General features: G+C 46.0%; 1 protein-coding gene across 2 annotated transcripts in view; it reads right to left on the bottom strand.

The window, feature by feature from the left end:
• LOC138648010 (flavin-containing monooxygenase 5-like) overlaps positions 1-21,783 on the bottom strand; it is a 67,372-nt gene that overhangs the window by 39,832 nt on the left and 5,757 nt on the right. For both annotated transcript variants that reach the window (XM_069737464.1, XM_069737465.1), the window contains exons 2-4: positions 9,716-9,856; positions 9,445-9,633; positions 7,739-7,901 (exon numbers count right to left, since the gene is read on the bottom strand). In XM_069737464.1, coding sequence (XP_069593565.1) covers positions 7,739-7,901; positions 9,445-9,633; positions 9,716-9,847 — 484 coding nt within the window. In that variant the 5' untranslated portion in view covers positions 9,848-9,856. The remainder of the gene's footprint in view (positions 1-7,738; positions 7,902-9,444; positions 9,634-9,715; positions 9,857-21,783) is intronic.

Here is a 21,783-nt window from a genome sequence, read left to right as displayed (position 1 = left end):
TATATCTATTCTAACCTGTCAGTGTGATTTTACTGTACACCGGACTGAATTACCAGCTTTTCAAAGGACACCGGTGCATAAGAATCGGACAGAACTCGCATGGTGCGACTGCTGTGCAATTTTTTTCTTGCACCCATTGACTTGCATTGGTGAGTCTAGTCCGAAAATTGCAGCAATATGCAGCATGCTGCGATTTTTTTCTCAGTCCGATTTCAGCTGAGAAAAAAATCGCAGATGAGATGTCACCCATTGAATAACATTGGCAATCGTCCGTTTTCTCTTAAGTGGAAATGAGCCCTAAGAGATCTCCTCCCATACCTGGATTAAAGCATCAGTCAACTGCTTGACAGCCTGTGGTTTAACGTGGCGTTAGTTGTTATGATAAGGTAATTCAGTACCACAATGGACATAGAGGTCAGTGCACATACAGTGACCTGACAATAATAATCCAAAAACATAGAACGAGCTCTGAGACGTGGGAACTCTGCTGACCGCAATCCCTAATCCTCTCCAACCACACTAGAGGCAGCCGTGGATTGCGCCTAACGCTTCCTATGCAACTCGGCACAGCCTGAGAAACTAGCTAGCCTGAAGATAGAAAATAAGCCTACCTTGCCTCAGAGAAATACCCCAAAGGAAAAGGCAGCCCCCACATATAATGACTGTGAGTTAAGATGAAAAGACAAACGTAGAGATGAAATAGATTTAGCAAAGTGAGGCCCGACTTTCTGAACAGAGCGAGGATAGGAAAGGTAACTTTGCGGTTAACACAAAACCCTACAAAAACCACGCAAAGGGGGGCAAAAAGACCCTCCGTACCGAACTAACGGCACGGAGGTACACCCTCTGCGTCCCAGAGCTTCCAGCAAGCAAGAAAAAACAAATAGACAAGCTGGACAGAAAAAACAGCAAACAAAATAGCAAAGCGGAACTTAGCTATGCAGAGCAGCAGGCCACAGGAACGATCCAGGAGGAAAAAGGTCCAATACTAGAACATTGACTGGAGGCCAGGATCAAAGCACTAGGTGGAGTTAAATAGAGCAGCACCTAACGACTTCACCACATCACCTGAGGAAGGAAACTCAGAAGCCGCAGTACCACTCTCCTCCACCAACAGAAGCTCACAGAGAGAATCAGCTGAAGTACCACTTGTGACCACAGGAGGGAGCTCTGCCACAGAATTCACAACAGTACCCCCCCTTGAGGAGGGGTCACCGAACCCTCACCAGAGCCCCCAGGACGACCAGGATGATCCATATGAAAGGCACGAACAAGATCGGGAGCATGGACATCAAAGGCAAAGATCCAGGAATTATCTTCCTGAGCATAACCCTTCCACTTAACCAGATACTGGAGTTTCCGTCTTGAAACACGAGAATCCAAAATCTTCTCCACAATATACTCCAACTCCCCCTCCACCAAAACCGGGGCAGGAGGATCAACAGATGGAACCATAGGTGCCACGTATCTCCGCAACAATGACCTATGGAATACGTTATGTATGGAAAAAGAATCTGGAAGGGTCAGACGAAAAGACACAGGATTAAGAACCTCAGAAATCCTATATGGACCAATGAAACGAGGTTTAAACTTAGGAGAGGAAACCTTCATAGGAATATGACGAGAAGATAACCAAACCAAATCCCCAACACGAATTCGGGGACCCACACAGCGTCTGCGATTAGCGAAACGTTGAGCCTTCTCCTGGGACAAGGTCAAATTGTCCACTACATGAGTCCAAATCTGCTGCAACCTGTCCACCACAGTATCCACACCAGGACAGTCCGAAGACTCAACCTGCCCTGAAGAGAAACGAGGATGGAACCCAGAGTTGCAGAAAAACGGCGAAACCAAGGTAGCCGAGCTGGCCCGATTATTAAGGGCGAACTCAGCCAAAGGCAAAAAGGACACCCAGTCATCCTGATCAGCAGAAACAAAGCATCTCAGATATGTTTCCAAGGTCTGATTGGTTCGTTCGGTCTGGCCATTAGTCTGAGGATGGAAAGCCGAGGAAAAAGACAAGTCAATGCCCATCCTACCACAAAAGGCTCGCCAAAACCTCGAAACAAACTGGGAACCTCTGTCAGAAACGATATTCTCTGGAATGCCATGTAAACGAACCACATGCTGGAAGAACAATGGCACCAAATCAGAGGAGGAAGGTAATTTAGACAAGGGTACCAAATGGACCATCTTAGAGAAGCGATCACAGACCGCCCAAATGACTGACATCCTTTGAGAGACGGGAAGATCTGAAATAAAATCCATAGAGATATGTGTCCAAGGCCTCTTCGGGACCGGCAAGGGCAAAAGCAACCCACTGGCACGAGAACAGCAGGGCTTAGCCCGAGCACAAATCCCACAGGACTGCACAAAAGAACGCACATCCCGCGACAGAGATGGCCACCAAAAGGATCTAGACACTAACTCTCTGGTACCAAAGATTCCAGGATGACCAGCCAACACCGAACAATGAACCTCAGAGATAACTTTTTTCGTCCACCTATCAGGGACAAACAGTTTCTCCGCTGGGCAACGATCAGGTTTATTAGCCTGAAATTTTTGCAGCACCCGCCGCAAATCAGGGGAGATGGCAGACACAATTACTCCCTCTTTGAGGATACCCGCCGGCTCAGATAAACCCGGAGAGTCGGGCACAAAACTCCTAGACAGAGCATCCGCCTTCACATTTTTAGAGCCCGGAAGGTACGAAATCACAAAGTCAAAACGGGCAAAAAACAGCGACCAACGAGCCTGTCTAGGATTCAACCGCTTGGCAGACTCGAGATAAGTCAAGTTCTTATGATCAGTCAAGACCACCACGCGATGCTTAGCTCCTTCAAGCCAATCACGCCACTCCTCGAATGCCCACTTTATGGCCAGCAACTCTCGATTGTCCACATCATAATTTCGCTCAGCAGGCGAAAACTTCCTGGAAAAGAAGGCGCATGGTTTCATCACCGAGCAATCAAAACTTCTCTGCGACAAAACAGCCCCTGCTCCAATCTCAGAAGCATCAACCTCGACCTGGAATGGAAGCGAAACATCTGGTTGACACAACACAGGGGCAGAAGAAAAACGACGCTTCAACTCTTGAAAAGCTTCCACAGCAGCAGAAGACCAATTGACCACATCAGCACCCTTCTTGGTCAAATCGGTCAATGGTTTAGCAATACTAGAAAAATTGCAGATGAAGCGACGATAAAAATTAGCAAAGCCCGGGAACTTTTGCAGACTTTTCAGAGATGTCGGCTGAGTCCAATCATGGATGGCTTGGACCTTAACAGGGTCCATCTCGATAGTAGAAGGGGAAAAGATGAACCCCAAAAATGAAACCTTCTGAACACCAAAGAGACACTTTGATCCCTTCACAAACAAAGAATTAGCACGCAGGACCTGAAACACCGTTCTGACCTGCTTCACATGAGACTCCCAATCATCCGAGAAGATCAAAATGTCATCCAAGTACACAATCAGGAATTTATCCAGGTACTCTCGGAAGATGTCATGCATAAAGGACTGAAACACTGATGGAGCATTGGCAAGTCCGAATGGCATTACTAGATACTCAAAATGGCCCTCGGGCGTATTAAATGCAGTTTTCCATTCATCGCCTCGCTTAATACGCACAAGATTATACGCACCACGAAGATCTATCTTGGTGAACCAACTAGCCCCCTTAATCCGAGCAAACAAATCAGATAACAACGGCAAGGGGTACTGAAATTTAACCGTGATCTTATTTAGAAGGCGGTAATCTATACAAGGTCTCAGCGAACCATCCTTCTTGGCTACAAAAAAGAACCCTGCTCCTAATGGCGACGATGACGGGCGAATATGGCCCTTCTCCAAGGACTCCTTCACATAACTCCGCATAGCGGCGTGCTCAGGCACAGATAAATTAAACAGTCGACCTTTTGGGAATTTACTACCAGGAATCAAATCGATAGCACAATCACAATCCCTATGCGGAGGTAGGGTATCGGACTTGGGCTCATCAAATACATCCCGGTAATCAGACAAGAACTCTGGAACCTCAGAAGGGGTGGATGACGAAATTGACAGAAATGGGACATCACCATGTACCCCCTGACAACCCCAGCTGGACACAGACATGGATTTCCAATCTAATACTGGATTATGGACTTGTAGCCATGGCAACCCCAACACGACCACATCATGCAGATTATGCAACACCAGAAAGCGAATAACCTCCTGATGTGCAGGAGCCATGCACATGGTCAGCTGGGTCCAGTACTGAGGCTTATTCTTGGCCAAAGGCATAGCATCAATTCCTCTCAATGGAATAGGACACTGCAAGGGCTCCAAGAAAAACCCACAACGCCTAGCATACTCCAAGTCCATCAAATTCAGGGCAGCGCCTGAATCCACAAATGCCATGACAGAATACGATGACAAAGAGCAGATCAAGGTAACGGACAGAAGAAATTTTGACTGTACCGTACCAATGGTGGCAGACCTAGCGAACCGCTTAGTGCGCTTAGGACAATCAGAGATAGCATGAGTGGAATCACCACAGTAGAAACACAGCCCATTCAGACATCTGTGTTCTTGCCGTTCAACTCTGGTCAAAGTCCTATCGCACTGCATAGGCTCAGGTTTAGGCTCAGGTAATACCGCCAAATGGTGCACAGATTTACGCTCACGCAAATGTCGACCGATCTGAATGGCCAAAGACATAGACTCATTCAGACCAGCAGGCATAGGAAATCCCACCATGACATCCTTAAGGGCTTCAGAGAGACCCTTTCTGAAAATAGCTGCGAGCGCACCTTCATTCCATTGAGTGAGTACGGACCACTTTCTAAATTTCTGACAATATACCTCTATCTCATCCTGACCCTGACACAGAGCCAGCAAATTTTTCTCTGCCTGATCCACTGAATTAGGTTCATCGTACAGCAATCCGAGCGCCAGGAAAAACGCATCGATATTACTTAATGCAGGATCTCCTGACGCAAGAGAAAATGCCCAGTCCTGAGGGTCGCCACGTAAAAAAGAAATAATGATCCTAACTTGTTGAACTGGGTCACCAGAGGAGCGAGGTTTCAAAGCCAGAAATAGTTTACAATTATTTTTGAAACTCAGAAATTTAGTTCTATCTCCAAAAAACAAATCAGGAATAGGAATTCTCGGTTCTAACATAGAATTCTGAACCACAAAGTCTTGAATATTTTGTACTCTTGCCGTGAGCTGATCCACACATGAAGACAGACCTTTAATGTCCATCGCTACACCTGTGTCCTGAACCACCCAAATGTCTAGGGGAAAAAAAGGCAAAACACAGTGCAGAGAAAAAAAAATGGTCTCAGAACTTCCTTTTTCCCTCTATTGAGAATCATTAGTACTTTTGGCCTCCAGTACTGTTATGATAAGGTAATTCAGTACCACAATGGACATAGAGGTCAGAGCACATACAGTGACCTGACAATAATCCAAAAACATAGAACGAGCTCTGAGACGTGGGAACTCTGCTGACCGCAATCCCTAATCCTCTCCAACCACACTAGAGGCAGCCGTGGATTGCGCCTAACGCTCCCTATGCAACTCGGCACAGCCTGAGAAACTAGCTAGCCTGAAGATAGAAAATAAGCCTACCTTGCCTCAGAGAAATACCCCAAAGGAAAAGGCAGCCCCCACATATAATGACTGTGAGTTAAGATGAAAAGACAAACGTAGAGATGAAATAGATTTAGCAAAGTGAGGCCCGACTTTCTGAACAGAGCGAGGATAGGAAAGGTAACTTTGCGGTTAACACAAAACCCTACAAAAACCACGCAAAGGGGGGCAAAAAGACCCTCCGTACCGAACTAACGGCACGGAGGTACACCCTCTGCGTCCCAGAGCTTCCAGCAAGCAAGAAAAAACAAATAGACAAGCTGGACAGAAAAAACAGCAAACAAAATAGCAAAGCGGAACTTAGCTATGCAGAGCAGCAGGCCACAGGAACGATCCAGGAGGAAAAAGGTCCAATACTAGAACATTGACTGGAGGCCAGGATCAAAGCACTAGCTGGAGTTAAATAGAGCAGCACCTAACGACTTCACCACATCACCTGAGGAAGGAAACTCAGAAGCCGCAGTACCACTCTCCTCCACCAACAGAAGCTCACAGAGAGAATCAGCCGAAGTACCACTTGTGACCACAGGAGGGAGCTCTGCCACAGAATTCACAACAGTTAGTATATGGAACGAGACATGATGTCCTAGATGTGCTCGATTGGATTCAGGTCTGGGGAATTGGCAGGCCAGTCCATGGCATCAATGTCTTGATCATGCAGGAACTGCTGACACACTTCAGCCATATGAAGCCTAGCATTCTCATGCATCAGAAGGAACCCAGGGCCCACTGCACCTGCGTAAGGTCTCACAATGGGTCTGAGGATCTCATCCCGGTATACCTAATGGCAGTCAGGGTACCTCTGGCTAGCACATGGAGGGCTGTGCAGCCCTCCAAATAAATGCCTCCTCACACCATTATTGACCCACTGCCAAACCGTATGGTGTAGAAGGCAACAGAATGTTCTCCAAGGCTCCTCCATTCTGTCATGTCGGCCACATGTGCTCAGTGTGAACCTGATCTAATCCATGAAGAGCACAGGGCGACAATGTCGAATCTGCCAATCTTGGTGTTCTTTGGCAAATGTCAATTGTCCTGCACAATGTTGGGCTATAAGCTCAACATCCACCCCTTGTGGACTTCAAGGCCCTCATACCACCCTCATGGAGTCTGTTTCAGACAGTTTGAGCCAACACATTGATGTTAGTGGCCTGCTGCAGGTCACTTTGCAGGGCTCTGTCACTGCTCCTTCTGTTCCTCCTTGCACAAAGGAGGAGGTAGTGTTCCTGCTGCTGGGTTGTTGTCCTTCTATGCCCCCCTCCACATCTCCAGGTGTACTGGCCTGTCTCCTGGTATCTGCTCCATGCTATGGACACTGTTGTACACACTGCCTTATACTACTCTACAGTACCTCTAGGGGTGAGAGCAATGACAAAATGCAAAAGTGACCAAAATAACAGCCATAAAGGATGAGAACAAAGAAATGGTCTGTGGTCACCGCCTGCAGAACCACTCCTTTATAGGGGTTGTCTTGCTAATTGCCTATCATTATTATCTGTTCTCTCTTCCACTTGCACATCAGCAGGACAATTTGATTCACAAATGGTGATGCTTCATAACTGGACAGGTTTATGCAGAAGTGTCATTGATTTGGAGCTACATTGTATTGTTTAAGTGTTCTTTTCATTTTTTGAGCATTGTTTATGTATTTTATCTATTTCTAAGCACATAGACAGTCAGTGCTTTTTATGAGAGCAGTTCTATTAACTTCAAGTTGGAGCGTTAGAGTTTCATATATAGCTGAACATAGCACAAGCCTTCAGGACAACCGATTCTCCAAATAAAGATCAATCAACTGGTTACTGCACAGTGAGAAGGGGCAGAAAGCATGAAGGACATATAGACAGGAATGTTTTTAAAGGTATGTCTTAATTGGATAAAACTTCTTAAAGTTTGATCATGATGGAAGAAAAAAACATCAAAATCAGTGTACAATAATCATTTGCAAAGATTTTTTTGTATTGAAATTGAAATATCTCAATCCAAAGTCACACAAAGCTTTTAGTTTTCTAATAAAAGCTACGCCCTTTCTATCATACACAGACATATAGAATGTTTATTGTACAACAGTCCTGACTATGAATAATAATTAAATCACCTGGAAAGGTTTGAAGAGGGATGTGTGCTTCTACGTGATGACCACTGCATACAAGAACAGCATCAAAAATGGCCGACTCCTGTTTACCGTCCTTCTCAGTAATTACCTCCCATTGTCCACTCTTCGCAAAGTCTGGTTGCTTCTTGACAGTACAAACTGAGGTCTGAAATAAAAGGTATTATTTCAAGTAATGCACTTTCAAACTCTAGGTTTTCCTTTGCCCAGGGTGCTGATCAAGCCCAGTAACTAAACATGATAGTCAGGGCAGATTAACTCATTTTAGCCACCTTAGAACCCAGAGAACATCCCCTATCAATCCCTAACCTATCCTAGCTAGGATCCTTGAAACATTGAAACAAGTTTTATCCCTTTGGATAGTGGATGTCTTCATTTTAAATATTTCTCTATATGAGTAAACGCATCTTGAATTCTATGGTTAAGGAAGGTTCAAATGACCGATTTCCACTTCTGACAAAAAGTGGTCCAATTATTCTGATCAGTGGCATCAGTTTTTTCCTGATGTGAAAAGAAAAAAAAAGTTTCTCCACCTTCTCCATTCTGACAATCTATAAAAATCATATCATGCTCAGATGTCATCCACGTGCTGTCCAATTTTTTATTTTTTATTTTTACAGACCCATAGATTTGCACTGTCGAGTTAGATCTGATACTCTGATCAAAATTGGACATGTCTGTTTTTTTATTATCACTCAGTCTGCGGAAAAATTCCGACCATGTGCCCAGCTCCATAGGATATCATAGATACAAATGCTATCCATAAAAACCACAGATAGCACTTGAACAAGAAAACTGGCCGTGTGCACGAATCCTTACAATTAGTATAGCCATGGAGTCTCCTGTCCACAATGGCAGTCTATATGGACCTTGTAGGGCTAGTTTCACATTACGCTTCTGTGCTTTAGGCTATTGTGTCTGGAAAAAATGAACACCTCCGAAAAAAAATCAAACAGTCCAAATTTGAGGACTTTGGATTGTGGTGCCTCATTAAGGTTCTGTTCTGCTTTTCGGGGCTTTAGACAGAAATCCATGATGGAGACACCAAATAAAGGACAAATTTGATGTAAAACTGTACAATTAAGTTAGGGAGTAAGTAATCTGTCTATAAACCAACATCCATATCAGTGGTAGTTAATATGCAACATTATGGAGTGCTTCGATACTGTACGACCCTTGACCATAGCCGATGGCTGTATATTACCTCCAGCCAAGGGTGTAACAAGGCGTTGACATAGATACACATGTAAGGCTTATTTGTACAGCCATATTTGACTATACTTATTTGCTAAAAGCTCATGTGTTATCTGTGGTTTGAGTGCTCGATGCCAGGAGCGTTCCTCTCTGACCATTGAATCCCAGACTAAACAGCATTCCGACTTTGCTTAACTACTGAATTAGGGTAAGTTCACACAATCATTTTTTTCAATTCGGCAAAAACCATGAGGTTTTCAAGCTTAAAACGCTTCAGGAAACACCAGAGATTTTGAAAATTTTGTTTACATTTCCTGAAGTTTTTTGTTAATATTTTGTCAATTATTTTGGTGTGTTTGAGCATTTTTTTTAATTGCTCATGATTTTTTTTACGTCTATCAAGTAATGAATAACATTCTAGCTTTCTTTTCTAAATAAAAACGCTGAAAAAACACTCATAAGGTTTCTTTGCTAGCTCGTACGACTCCACATCTCACCTTAAAGCGGATATATTGAATCAGGTGGAAATGTTCAGCATAAAGTTTGAAATACCGCAAAATCTTAGAATTGTGCATAAAATTTGGATAATCATCTGGAATAGGGAAATCACTGTAACACATCATCTCCTTGGAAGTGTTAATAATGACAGATTTGTATATACTTGCTCTGCCCGCGTCAGGGTTTTCCTGAATAAACGAGAAATACAGAAGATATTATACATTTTGCTGGACTATGTTAGGAATAACTAAAATAATATTAGTAACCAACATCGAATCTCCATAGTCCACCAATGTCTTCAGTTCTCTCAAAACAGGTGGGTTCTAGACCCTCCTCCAAGCAACTCTTTATAGCTACAAGACCGCTGGCTCCAGCTCCGATCACAGCAACTTTTTTTCCCATGGTGGTGGCCTACAAAATCAATGGAAAACTACCATTAATTGACTACAATATTTTCTAGATTTAACATCACCTATTAGTGCATTACATATACTAGTCCATGGGGACAAGGGGAAAAAATAATAAATTACTGATAGGGGTTTGTTATAAGTCTCCAAAAATAATGGAAGCAACGGAGAATATCCTCGTAAAGCAAATAGATGAAGCTGCGACTCAAGGAGAAGTCATTATTATGGGGGACTTCAACTACCCTGAAATAGATTGGGGAACAGAAACCTGCAGTTCCAGCAAAGGTAATCTGTTTTTGACAACTATAAGAGACAACTACCTTTCACAACTGGTTCAGGACCCAACAAGAAGGGGGCACTGCTAGACCTGATATTAACCAACAGGCCAGACCGCATATCAAATATAAGGGTTGGGGGTCACTTGGGGAATAGTGATCACAAAATAATAAGTTTTCGTGTATCCTTTAATAAGATGTGTAATAGAGGGGTTACAAGGACACTAAACTTCAGGAGGGCAAATTTCCAACGGATGAGAGAGGATCTTGGTGCAATTAACTGGGACGATATCCTGAGACATAAAAATACACAACGTAAATGGGAGACATTTATTAGCGTCCTGGATAGGACCTGTGCACGGTATATACCGTATGGGAATAAACATACTAGGAATAGGAGGAAAACAATATGGCTAAAAAGAGCTGTAAGGGGCGCAATAAGTGACAAAAAGAAAGCATTTGGAGAATTAAAGGAAATAGGTAGTGATGAGGCATTAAATAAATACAGAAAATTAAATAAAGTCTGTAAAAAGCAAATCAAGGCAGCAAAGATTGAGACAGAGAGACTCAATGCCAGAGAGAGTAAAAATAATCCCAAAATATTCTTTAACAACGTAAATAGTAAGAAACTAAAAAATGATAGTGTTGGCCCCTTAAAAATAGTCTGGGTGAAATGGTGGATGAGGATGAGGAAAAAGCCAATATGCTAAATGACTTTTTTTCACCAGTACTTACACAAGAAAATCCCATGGCAGACAATATGACTAGTGATAAAAAAAATTCCCCATTAAATGTCACCTGCTTAACCCAGCAGGAAGTGCGGCGGCGTCTAAAAATCACTAAAATTGACAAATCTCCGGGCCCGGATGGGATACACCCTCGAGTACTGCAGGAATTAAGTACAGTCATTGATAGACCATTATTTTTAATCTTTAAAGACTCCATAATAACAGGGTCTGTACCACAGGACTGGCGTATAGCAAATGTGGTGCCAATATTCAAAAAGGGGACAAAAACTGAACTCGGAAATTATAGGCCAGTAAGCTTAACCTCTACTGTGGGTAAAATCCTGGATGGCATTCTAAGGGATGCTATACTGGAGTATCTGAAGAGGAATAACCTCATGACCCAGTATCAGCACGGGTTTACTAGGGACCGTTCATGTCAGACTAATCTGATCAGTTTCTATGAAGAGGTAAGTTCCGGATTGGACCAAGGGAACCCAGTGGACGTAGTGTATATGGACTTTTCAAAAGCTTTTGATACGGTGCCACACAAAAGGTTGATACATAAAATGAGAATAATGGGGATAGGGGAAAATATGTGTAAGTGGGTTAAGAGCTGGCTCAGGGATTGGAAACAAAGGGTGGTTATTAATGGAGCACACTGGGTCGCGGTTAGCAGTGGGGTACCACAGGGGTCAGTATTGGGCCCTCTTCTTTTAAGCATATTTATTAATGACCTTGTAGGGGGCATTCAGAGTAGAATTTCAATATTTGCAGATGACACTAAACTCTGCAGGGTAATCAATACAGAGGAGGACAGTTTTATATTACAGGAGGATTTATGTAAACTAGAAGCTTGGGCTGATAAATGGCAAATGAGCTTTAATGGGGATAAATGTAAAGTCATGCACTTGGGTAGAAGTAATAAGATGTATAACTATGTGCTTAATTCTAAAACTCTGGGCAAAACCGTCAATGAAAAAGACCTGGGTGTATGGGTGGATGACAAACTCACATTTAGTGGCCAGTGTCAGGCAGCTGCTACAAAGGCAAATAAAATAATGGGATGCATTAAAAGAGGCATAGATGCTCATGAGGAGAACATAATTTTACCTCTGTACAAGTCACTTGTGCAACCACACTTAGAATACTGTGTACAGTTCTGGTCTCCGGTGTATAAGAAAGACATAACTGAACTAGAACGGGTGCAGAGAAGAGCGACCAAGGTTATTAGAGGACTTGGGGGTCTGCAATACCAAGATAAGTTATTACACTTGGGGCTATTTAGTTTAGAAAAACAAAGGCTAAGGGGTGATCTTATTTTAATGTATAAATATATGAGGGGACAGTACAAAGACCTTTCTGATGATCTTTTTAATCATAGACCTGAGACAGAGACAAGGAGGCATCCTCTACGTCTGGAGGAAAGAAGGTTTAGGCACAATAACAGACGCGGGTTCTTTACTGTAAGAGCAGTGAGACTATGGAACTCTCTGCCGTATGATGTTGTAATGAGTGATTCATTACTAAAATTTAAGAGGGGACTGGATGCCTTTCTTGAAAAGTACAATGTTGCAGGGTATATTTACTAGATTCCTTGATAGGGCGTTGATCCAGGGAACTAGTCTGATTGCCGTATGTGGAGTTGGGAAGAATTTTTTTTCTCCAATGTGGAGCCTACTCTTTGCCACATGGTTTTTTTTTTGCCTTCCTCTGGATCAACATGTTAGGGCATGTTAGGTTAGGCTATGGGTTGAACTAGATGGACTTCCTTCAACCTTAATAACTATGTTGCTATGGACCAAAACAGCCAAAGGGATGTAAATCAAATGGCAGAATCGCAGTGTGTACCTGCGTATAACCGTAGGCCTGAACGTTAGATGCAGCTTAGGTGCACAAAAGCCAATAGAGAAACAATGGAAAGTGAGCGACCACGAAGAGACCAAGGACAGAAACAAAGAGTGGGAGGAGAAGGGGGGGCTGTATGGGGCGCAGCTAAAAGGAAGCCCCCACATGACTGCGTTGCCATGGGGAGGAGTGTAGTATTTAAAAAAAAAAAAATAGGTTGTCCCGGGATTGGTAGGTTAGGAAGGGGCGGGGGGTTTTGTTGGGAGTGGGGAGGCGGGGGCTTGGAAAAAGTGCCGGAAGGAATCAGTCTGGCAGTGACAAGTGAAGAGAGTGGACCTGCTGCCACAGCATTACTCACCATGGCCACATTGGACAGCTTGGTCGCGCAGCTTTGGAGGGAGGCATGGTCCATGAGGGCTGGATGGCTCGAGGAGCAATTCACCGGGCTGCCCGAGAGACTGTCCCCCGACGTGACACCGCGCGGCAGACGCAGGCTGCGGAGCCCCTCCAGGGACCCTGTGGGGGCTGCGGGACGTGGCGCAGTGTTGTGAATTCTGTTGTCGGGCTCCCTCCTGTGGTCATGAATGGTACTTCGGCTGGTTCTGTCCATGGACTTCCTCTGGTGGGTGTTTCTGAGTTTCCTTTCACAGGTGACGAGGTTAATTCGATAGCTGTTGCTCTATTTAACTCCACTTAGATCTTTGCTCCATGCCACCTGTCAATGTTCCAGTATTGGTCTAGTTCACTCCTGGATCGTTCTTGTGACCTGTCTTCCCATCAGAAGCTAAGTTCCAGCTTGTATTTCTTTGGTTTGCTATTTTTCTGTCCAGCTTGCTATTTAATTTGTTGTCTTGCTTGCTGGAAGCTCTGGGATGCAGAGGGAGCGCCTCCGCACCATGAGTCGGTGCGGAGGGTCTTTTTGCGCCCTCTGCATGGTATTTTTGTAGGTTTTTGTGCTGACCGCAAAGTAACCTTTCCTATCCTCGGTCTGTTCAGTAAGTCGGGCCTCACTTTGCTTAATCTATTTCATCTCTGTGTTTGTATTTTCATCTTTACTCAGAGTCATTATATGTGGGGGGCTGCCTTTTCCTTTGGGGAATTTCTCTGAGGCAAGGTAGGCTTTATTTTTCTGTCTTCAGGGCTAGCTAGTTTCTTAAGCTGTGCCGAGTTGCATAGAGAGCGTTAGGCGCAATCCACGGCTATTTCTAGTGTGGTTGATAGGTTTAGGGATTGCGGTCAGCAGAGTTCCCACGTCCCAGAGCTCGTCCTTTATTATCAGTGACTATCAGGTCATTCCGTGTGCTCTTAACCACCAGGTCCATTATTGTCCTGACCATCAGGTCATAACAGCGCAGCCACCTCGCCTGCCCCCTCCTCCAGCAGGAATCCACCTGGTGGCTCTGCCGGCACGAGGCGACGAGGCGCTGGGAGGACGGTGCAGGCACAGCCAGACGTCAGGGCCGCACCGGAAGTGCGGCCTAGCATTGGGCGTGAGGGCGCTGCAGTGCCAGAGACTACAGCCAGGACCCGCCGGGGAGCAGCTCCAGCGGCAGCAGCATCTGCAACGGGGCGAGGAAGGAGCCCAGCGACGGCGGCGGCATCCAGGAACCTGGAGGCGGACGGGACAGCGGCGGGTGCACCGGGACCACGGCCGGACGGTGCACCCAGCTCGGGGACAGGTCGGCAGAGCAGGATGTCGGGCAGGCCAGCGGCAGCGCTTCGCCAGGGATCGGGATGCGGTCGTCCCACAGTAGCGGCGTCCAGAGGGGCCAGTCCGGCTGAAGAGCACAGAGGACCTACGGTTGCCAGGTCTAGATCCAGCAGGAGGTCGAGGGACCGGTCGCCTTCGCCAGTCTCGGTCCCCCTGGTGACGCCGAGGCCAGGGGCGCGGGCCTGGGGCAGAGGAGTGGCAGCAACGACTCTGGGAGCGAACATCGTGACGAGGGAGAGTGGCAGGATTCAGGAGGCACGGCTGGTGGGGACACAGCACCTGCGCAGCCCCGTGAGTATATGTCCAGTCTTTTTCTGGTGCCGGGTGTGGCAGGGTTAGCAGAGCGGGTTGGGGTTGGTAGTTCAGGGGTTCCGGGCGTTAGAGAGCTTTTGGCGGGTATGTCACAGATTCTGAGGAGATTGGATGGTGGGGTTGTGGATAGTGTGGGAGCGTCGCCCGCAGGGGCTTGGTTGCCAGTGGCTGGTTGCGGAGCAGGGGGTGCTAGCGAGATTGCGAGCTCTAGTAGCGGGCCGCCGGCTTCAGTGGCTGGGGTGTCAGTGTCGGTGCAATCGGAAACAGCGAAGAGCGATGCAGTGAAGTTAGACGACAGGGCGAAGGGCGAGGTCTATGTGTGTTTTGAGGCCCGCTGGGGGCCCATTTGAAGAAAGAGGTGAAAGAAAACATTTGGAAGGATGAATACGTGGAGATTTTCTCTCTCCTTCCTTTGGAAAAATTTAACTTGGATAAAGGAAAGAAATATGATAGCAAAAAGGAGGAGGAGGAAAAGAGACGTTGGCGCCTTATTCCTCAGACGTTCGTAAACTGGCAGCAGGCGTTTGCCATTCTGGCGAGTGTTATAGGGGAGAAATTCCCGGAGAATTGCTCGGGCCTGTTTTGTTATTTTGATGCCATTGGAGAAGCACATCGTACCTACGGGGGCCAGGCCTGGCTGCGATACGATAAACAGTTTAGGCAGTGGAAAGCGGTTAGGCCCGAGATAAAATGGGATCGAAAAGACATTGGATTGTGGTTGACGGTGATGGCTTCTGTACGATATGGGCAGTCCTTTCAATGGGGCGGGGGGTAGCAGTCAGCAATCAGGACAAGGTGGAGGAGGACAGGGGTCAAAGGGGGCAAAGGAAAGAACGGGGACATGCTGGCAGTTTAATGACGACCAGTGTAAGTATGGTGCCACTTGCAAGTTTAAACACGTGTGCTCCCATTGTAACGGGGCCATACACGGGGCTTCTAAGTGTTTCAAAAAATCAAGGGGCAAGCCACCAGTGGGTGGCAGTCAAGGGGGTGACGCCAGTGAGGCTTCAAAAGATGGCCCCCTATCTAAATAGATACCCGGACTATCAAAAGGCGGAGGTTATTTGATATGGCTTTCTTGACGGGTTTAAGATTCCTCACCCGACGCATGTGGTCCCTTTTTCTATGAAGAATTTGAGATTGGCAAGTTTGCATAAGGAGGTTGTTATGGCTAAATTGGCAAAAGAGGTCGAATTGGGAAGAATGGCTGAGCCGTTTAGTTCGTTGCCCATGGCTGGTGTAATTGTTTCCCCGCTCGGGGTGGCACCCAAGAAGGAGCCGAACAAGTTTTGGCTAATTCAGCACCTGTCATTTCCCAAGGGATCCTCTGTTAATGATGGGATTGCGGAGGAGTTGTGCTCCGTTGTGTACACGTCATTCGATGCGGCCGTGCAGTGGGTGCGAACGTATGGGGCCGGGGCCTTGTTGGCGAAGACAGACATCGAGTCAGCGTTTAGGCTTTTGCCAGTACACCCGCAGAGCATTCCTTTGTTAGGTTGTTGGTGGGAGGGCGGTTTTTACTTGGATAGGTGTTTGCCTATGGGATGTTTGATTTCTTGTTCATTGTTCGAGACTTTGAAGGAAGGATGTTCCTTCGGTCATTCATTACTTGGATGATTTTTTGTTTGTTGGTCTACCGGATTCTGTGGTGTGTGGGCATCTACTTGCTACCATGGAATGGGTGGCCAGACAGTTTGGTGTTCCTTTGGCACAGGATAAAACGGAGGGCCCTTGCATGGTTTTGAGTTTTCTAGGGATTTTGTTTCATTCTGAAAAAATGGAGTGCAGGTTGCCGGACGACAAGTTGTTGTTGCTTAAGCAGGAGGTGTTTAGGATTGGAAAATTGCGGAAGACAACTCTGAAGGAGTTGCAGTCGTTGCTTGGCCGCTTGAATTTTGCTTGCCGTACTATGCCGATGGGCAGGATCTACACGGACGCAGCGGGTAGAGTTGGTCATGGTGCCTATTGTGGAGGAAAATGGAGTGTGGAGGTGTGGCCTGAAGATTGGCGAAAAAATGGGCTTACCAAGAATTTAGCGTTGTTGGAGCTGTTCCCAATTGTGGTGTCGGTGTTTATTTAGGGCGACATTTTTAAAGGATGGTGCGTACGTTTTCATTGTGATAACTCGAGCGTGGTGTCCGTGATCGACAGCCTATCTTCTTCCTCCCCCCCAGTAATCAGGCTGGTCAGGGAATTGGTGTTGAAGTGCTTGGATTTGAATGCATGAATTTTGGCGGTGCACGTGCCAGACGTTCAAAACAATATTGCTGATGCTTTACCTCGTTTGCAATGGGAACGATTCCGGGAATTGGCTCCAGATTCGGAGGCGACAGGAGCAGCATGTCCTTCGCATTTGTGGCAGATTGTTGCGGAAGGGGAGGCCGTTTGATCCAAGCTTCCGTGTCAAGCAGGACATGGTCAGATTATACAGAGGCATGGGGTATGTGGGAAGGTTGGTTGGCCCAATGCGGCTCGGCTGAGTCCTACAGCGATAGGACGAAGGCGTTATTGGCCCTGATAGGTAAGGTAGTGAAGTGGGGTTGGTCTGTGTCAAGGTTAAACAAGTTTATTGCAGGCTTGGCTTTCGGTTTTCAGCTGCGAGGGTTAAGGGATATTATAAAGGATTTTGTGATACGGCAGGCGTTGAAGGGTTTTCGAAAAGGCAATGTGACTTTTGATAAGCGTAGACCCATTTCTTTTGGAATGTTGCAGCGGTTAGGTGAGGCCTTAGGGTACATTTGTTGTTCTCAGTTCGAGGCGGTACTGTTTCGGTTGGCCTTTTCTTTAGCATTTTTTGGCGCTTTGCGCTTGGGAGAGTTGGTTTCCCCAAGCAAGGACAAGGCGGGTGGTCTTTTAGCGGAAGATGTGGATTTTTGGGATGGTGGTATCGCCTTCTGGATCAGGCGTTCAAAGACTGATCAGCTGGGTAGGGTAAAGAAGGTAGTGTTGGGAAGGGTGGCTGGTGGCGGTATGTGCCCGCAACACTGTTTGGAAGCATATTGGAGTTTGTGCCTGGTTTGGTCAGGCCCTTTGTTACAGCACCAAAAAGGGGATTTTCTGTCGCGCTTCCAATTTGTAGCCGTATTGAAGAGAGGCTTGGGATTCCTGGGTGTTAACCCGGATAATTTCGGGTCGCACTCTTTTAGAATTGGGACCACGTCCGAAGCCGATGGTTTGGGCTTGGGTCCGGATGTGATTAATAAAATAGGCAGATGGAGTTCAAATCGTTATATGTCTTATGTTCGACATTGAGTCAACAATGCTGGGGCATGCTTTTGCGTAGTGTTAATTGTGGTTATGTTTTCCAGGTCGGACCCCCTTCTTGGCTTGGATTGTTGGACACGCTTTCGTTTACTGGGGTGCCCTCCGGGCTGATGCTAGGCCAAATGGTAGGCAATTGGGTTTTGGTAGGGATGCAGTGGTCATTCGTTGGATGGGTTTTTAGGGGTCTGTTGTGGCGCAGTTTGTTGCCGGAATTTTCTCGCACCGCCCGTTTTGATCGCCCCCCGGATAACGTGGTTGTTCATCTTGGAGGTAACGATTTGGGGGCAAAACCAGTGAGGGAACTGATTCGGGATATCCGGTTTGATTTTATGAGACTGTGGGTATCTTTTCCTGGTGTAATTACGGTTTGGTCGGACATTGTGCCACGGCGGATGTGGCGGGAGGCCCGTTCTCATAAAGGGATTAACAGGGCCAGGGTGAAGCTGAATAGGACGGTGGCGAGCTTTGTGTCTCGGAACGGGGGTATTGCCGTGAGACATTTTGAACTAGAGTCCGGGATCGGTAATTTTTGGAGGGGGGACAGAGTGCACCTCAATGACATTGGTTTGGATTTGTGGGCCCTCGGTCTGCAGGAAGGAGTCAAAAGGGCTATGGCGGTCGTGGGGCACTCACGAGCCTGAGGTGGTCAGGGCTGTTCGTGTGTGGCGGGGGGGTGGGGTTCTTGGAGTTGGTGATGATGCTTATAGGGTTGATCTGACTTTTTTTACGGGCTCTGGACGGGGAGTTTACCTCGGGAGCTTTGGGGTTGGTTTTCCCAAAACGGGTTACATGGTGCCCTCGAGCTGGTGGTTACGGCTGAGGGTAAATAAGTGTTTTTGGTTAAAATTTTGTGGTGTCTTTCTGCCTATTATGAGCCAGATTTTTTAGCTCCAAGAACCCTCCCCTCAAGGTTTTTTACATTTACAATGGTTTACATGTTGTTATTCATGTATTTGTTAGTTAATAAAATGGCCGCTGTGGCCAAATTATCCAAAAAGAAATTAATGTGTTTGTGTGAATTTCTAGGGTGGGTAAGGCTAGGTTCACACTGCGTTAATGGGTTAACGCTAACGGACTGCGTTGCACGGCGAAATTGTCGCAATTAACGCCATGCAACGGGTCCATTAGCGCACCCATTGACGGCAATGTGATTTTTATCTGTAGCGCATTGCTAGCGCATGCCATTTTTGGCACGCGCTAGCGATGTGCCGTTATTTTGTGACGGACCTCGGACGCTGCTTGCAGCTGGATCGGCAAACGCGATCCCTATGAAGACATTGCATTAGCGCAATCCACTAGCGCTATGCGCTAAACGGATTGCCATAACGCGAACCTAGCCTAAACGGAATTGTTTAAGGGGAGCAGGGTAGGTGGGGCGGAAGATTACCTACGGAAAGGATCCTATATTGGCGATACGCAGTCATGAGTTGGATCATAACTAGTGATGAGCGAATGTGCTCACAAACATGCAATCCCTGCCTGTGTTGCGGCTGTCAAAACAGCAGCGAAACATGCAACCGCGGGGACTCGGACATAGCATTCGACCACGCTGAAGACACTGTTAGCACATGAGCATGCTCAAATAACACCTTATCTCAGCACGTTCATAACAAAAACCAAGATAGAGACTGGGACAAGGCTAGAGGTTATGTTAATGCTCATTAAATATCACAGACGATCAAGGTACATCAATGTTTATTATGCTGAATAACAGGCATGTGATGTGAGTCATACAGATGAAAGGCCGGGGGCATTGTGTCACTGCCAGCATCCGCCCCGATGTGAACAGGTAACTTAAGCACATTATATAATGGGAAGCAGACTTGGAGTGTGTATATAGAGGAATGGACAAGTAGCTGACAGTTGCTGGAAAGGCAAACTTTGGCTGCGTAAAGTCTGATTAGAGGTGCTAATCAATGCAAGGTGAAGATATCTGCCTCCAAGGCATACAATATGGCTCCATATCAGAGACCACACATGGCAATGGAAGTGCAATATTTTCCATGCCATATCTAGAAAATCCAAATTTGACACCATGCATGGAGATATACAGGATCAGCGGGCATATTCACATCAGTGGGTAAAATTGCAAAAAGGTATTGGTGACTGGCAACTCAGAGGAGCAATATCTCCCTGAATTATGGATACCCCATACTCGTGTGGTATGAGTGATTGAAGGGTGCTTGGTAAGATGATGACTAGTGTTTCTTTAGGATGTTCCACCGAATAAAATCAGTCGTCCCCCTCTTACCTCAGCTGAGGGAGGAGTGAGGGGTGTGATAGGCCCTTTATTACATTTCATCTACCAAATATCAGGGTCACAACCCAAGAGAAGTCACAAGTACTGCAGATCCATCTACATTTCCCATGGTGTTCTTCTCTGCCCAAAGCTTTCACAGATCCAATTTGTAAGACAGATCTGTGTTATTTTATATTGTTTTTGCCTGTATGTATGACTTATTTTATCTTTTCTAACCTTTAAGTACTTTACTTTTTATATATTGAATCTAAAATTGTATAAGTTTGTTCCTTGCTGCTCTCAATGTACCCACAAACCCTGAAGAGGGCGAGTATAGCTTGGTGTGTTACCCAGTGTGTGCTAGAGTGTAAGAAGAATACCTATCGGGTGCTCCGGAAACTTGATGGCATGTGTGACCCGGGGCAGGCATCTCACTGGCCCATCAAAACGTCAAATGGTGGCAACAAAAAAAAGTGGATGTGGAAATTGGGTCTGAGGTGTGAGTAGCTCATTGTCCATTTATTACAATAGGCGAGTGGACAAGTCAGTGTAGGAACTGGAGTCCCCTTTACCCTAACGTCCAAGTCATGTGTGTCGCTAGCGCTGCTTGGTGGCGGCAGTAGTACTGTTCCTGACAAATTGGTGACAGCGGGTCGGATCGATTTTTGTCATGGAGCAAATGATTTAAAAACTTTGAGAAGCAGCAAATTACATGGTTTTTAATTAGCTGCTGTAAGTAAGAATAAATGTTATGAGTCCTACACCTACTGTGAGATGTTTTAGCAGCTAATCAACAGACCTACAGCAATTATGCTCAATATTAAACAATACATTTATATATAAAATAGTATTAAAATATTACTTTTAGCAACAATATTGAACAGAATGACGTTCAGCTTAGTGATTTCGCCCGTAGAGCGAGTTGAAAGCAAAAACATTGTGAATTTTCCAGTAATCGGTGTAAAACTATTACTCCTAGTATTCTTTGGTGACAAACTTCTATAAATATCAAATTGGACCAGTTAGATGGCCAGCAGAAGGGGCAGGAGGCTAGGTTCACACTGCGTTAGTGTGACCCGTTTAACGGACTACGTTACAACGCGGCATAATGCAGTGTAACGTAGTCCATTAACACCGCCATTACATTCAATGGCGGACGCATCGCTAGTGCACGTCCACAATGGGCGTGCGCTAGCGATGTGCCGTCATTGAGTGACGGACACGAGACGAGGGCTGCAGCGTTTCCGGGTCCGTCACTGCTAGCGCAGATGGAGCTATCAGATGCTCCATCTGCGCTAGCGCTGTGCAAACATCGGCACTTGCGTTAGTGCAGTCCATTTAACGGATGTGTTGAACGGACTGCACTAACGCAATGTGAACTTAGCCGAAGTGCATTGAAATTTCTTTCAGCCAATTGGATGCCATGTCTATGGTATTGTTTACGTGGACTGACCAGTGACACAGAACTGCCGATGGGTAAACCTGGTGATTGGCAATCATTTAAAAGCCTGTTGATACAGACCGACCAAAGTAAAGGACGTACACCGAGTAATGTGT

This window comes from Ranitomeya imitator, chromosome 8 (assembly GCF_032444005.1).
Source record: "Ranitomeya imitator isolate aRanImi1 chromosome 8, aRanImi1.pri, whole genome shotgun sequence".
NCBI classification, from domain to species: Eukaryota; Metazoa; Chordata; class Amphibia; order Anura; family Dendrobatidae; genus Ranitomeya; species Ranitomeya imitator.
Note: the sequence above shows the minus strand (reverse complement) of the source record. Positions and strands in the feature narration are given on the sequence as shown.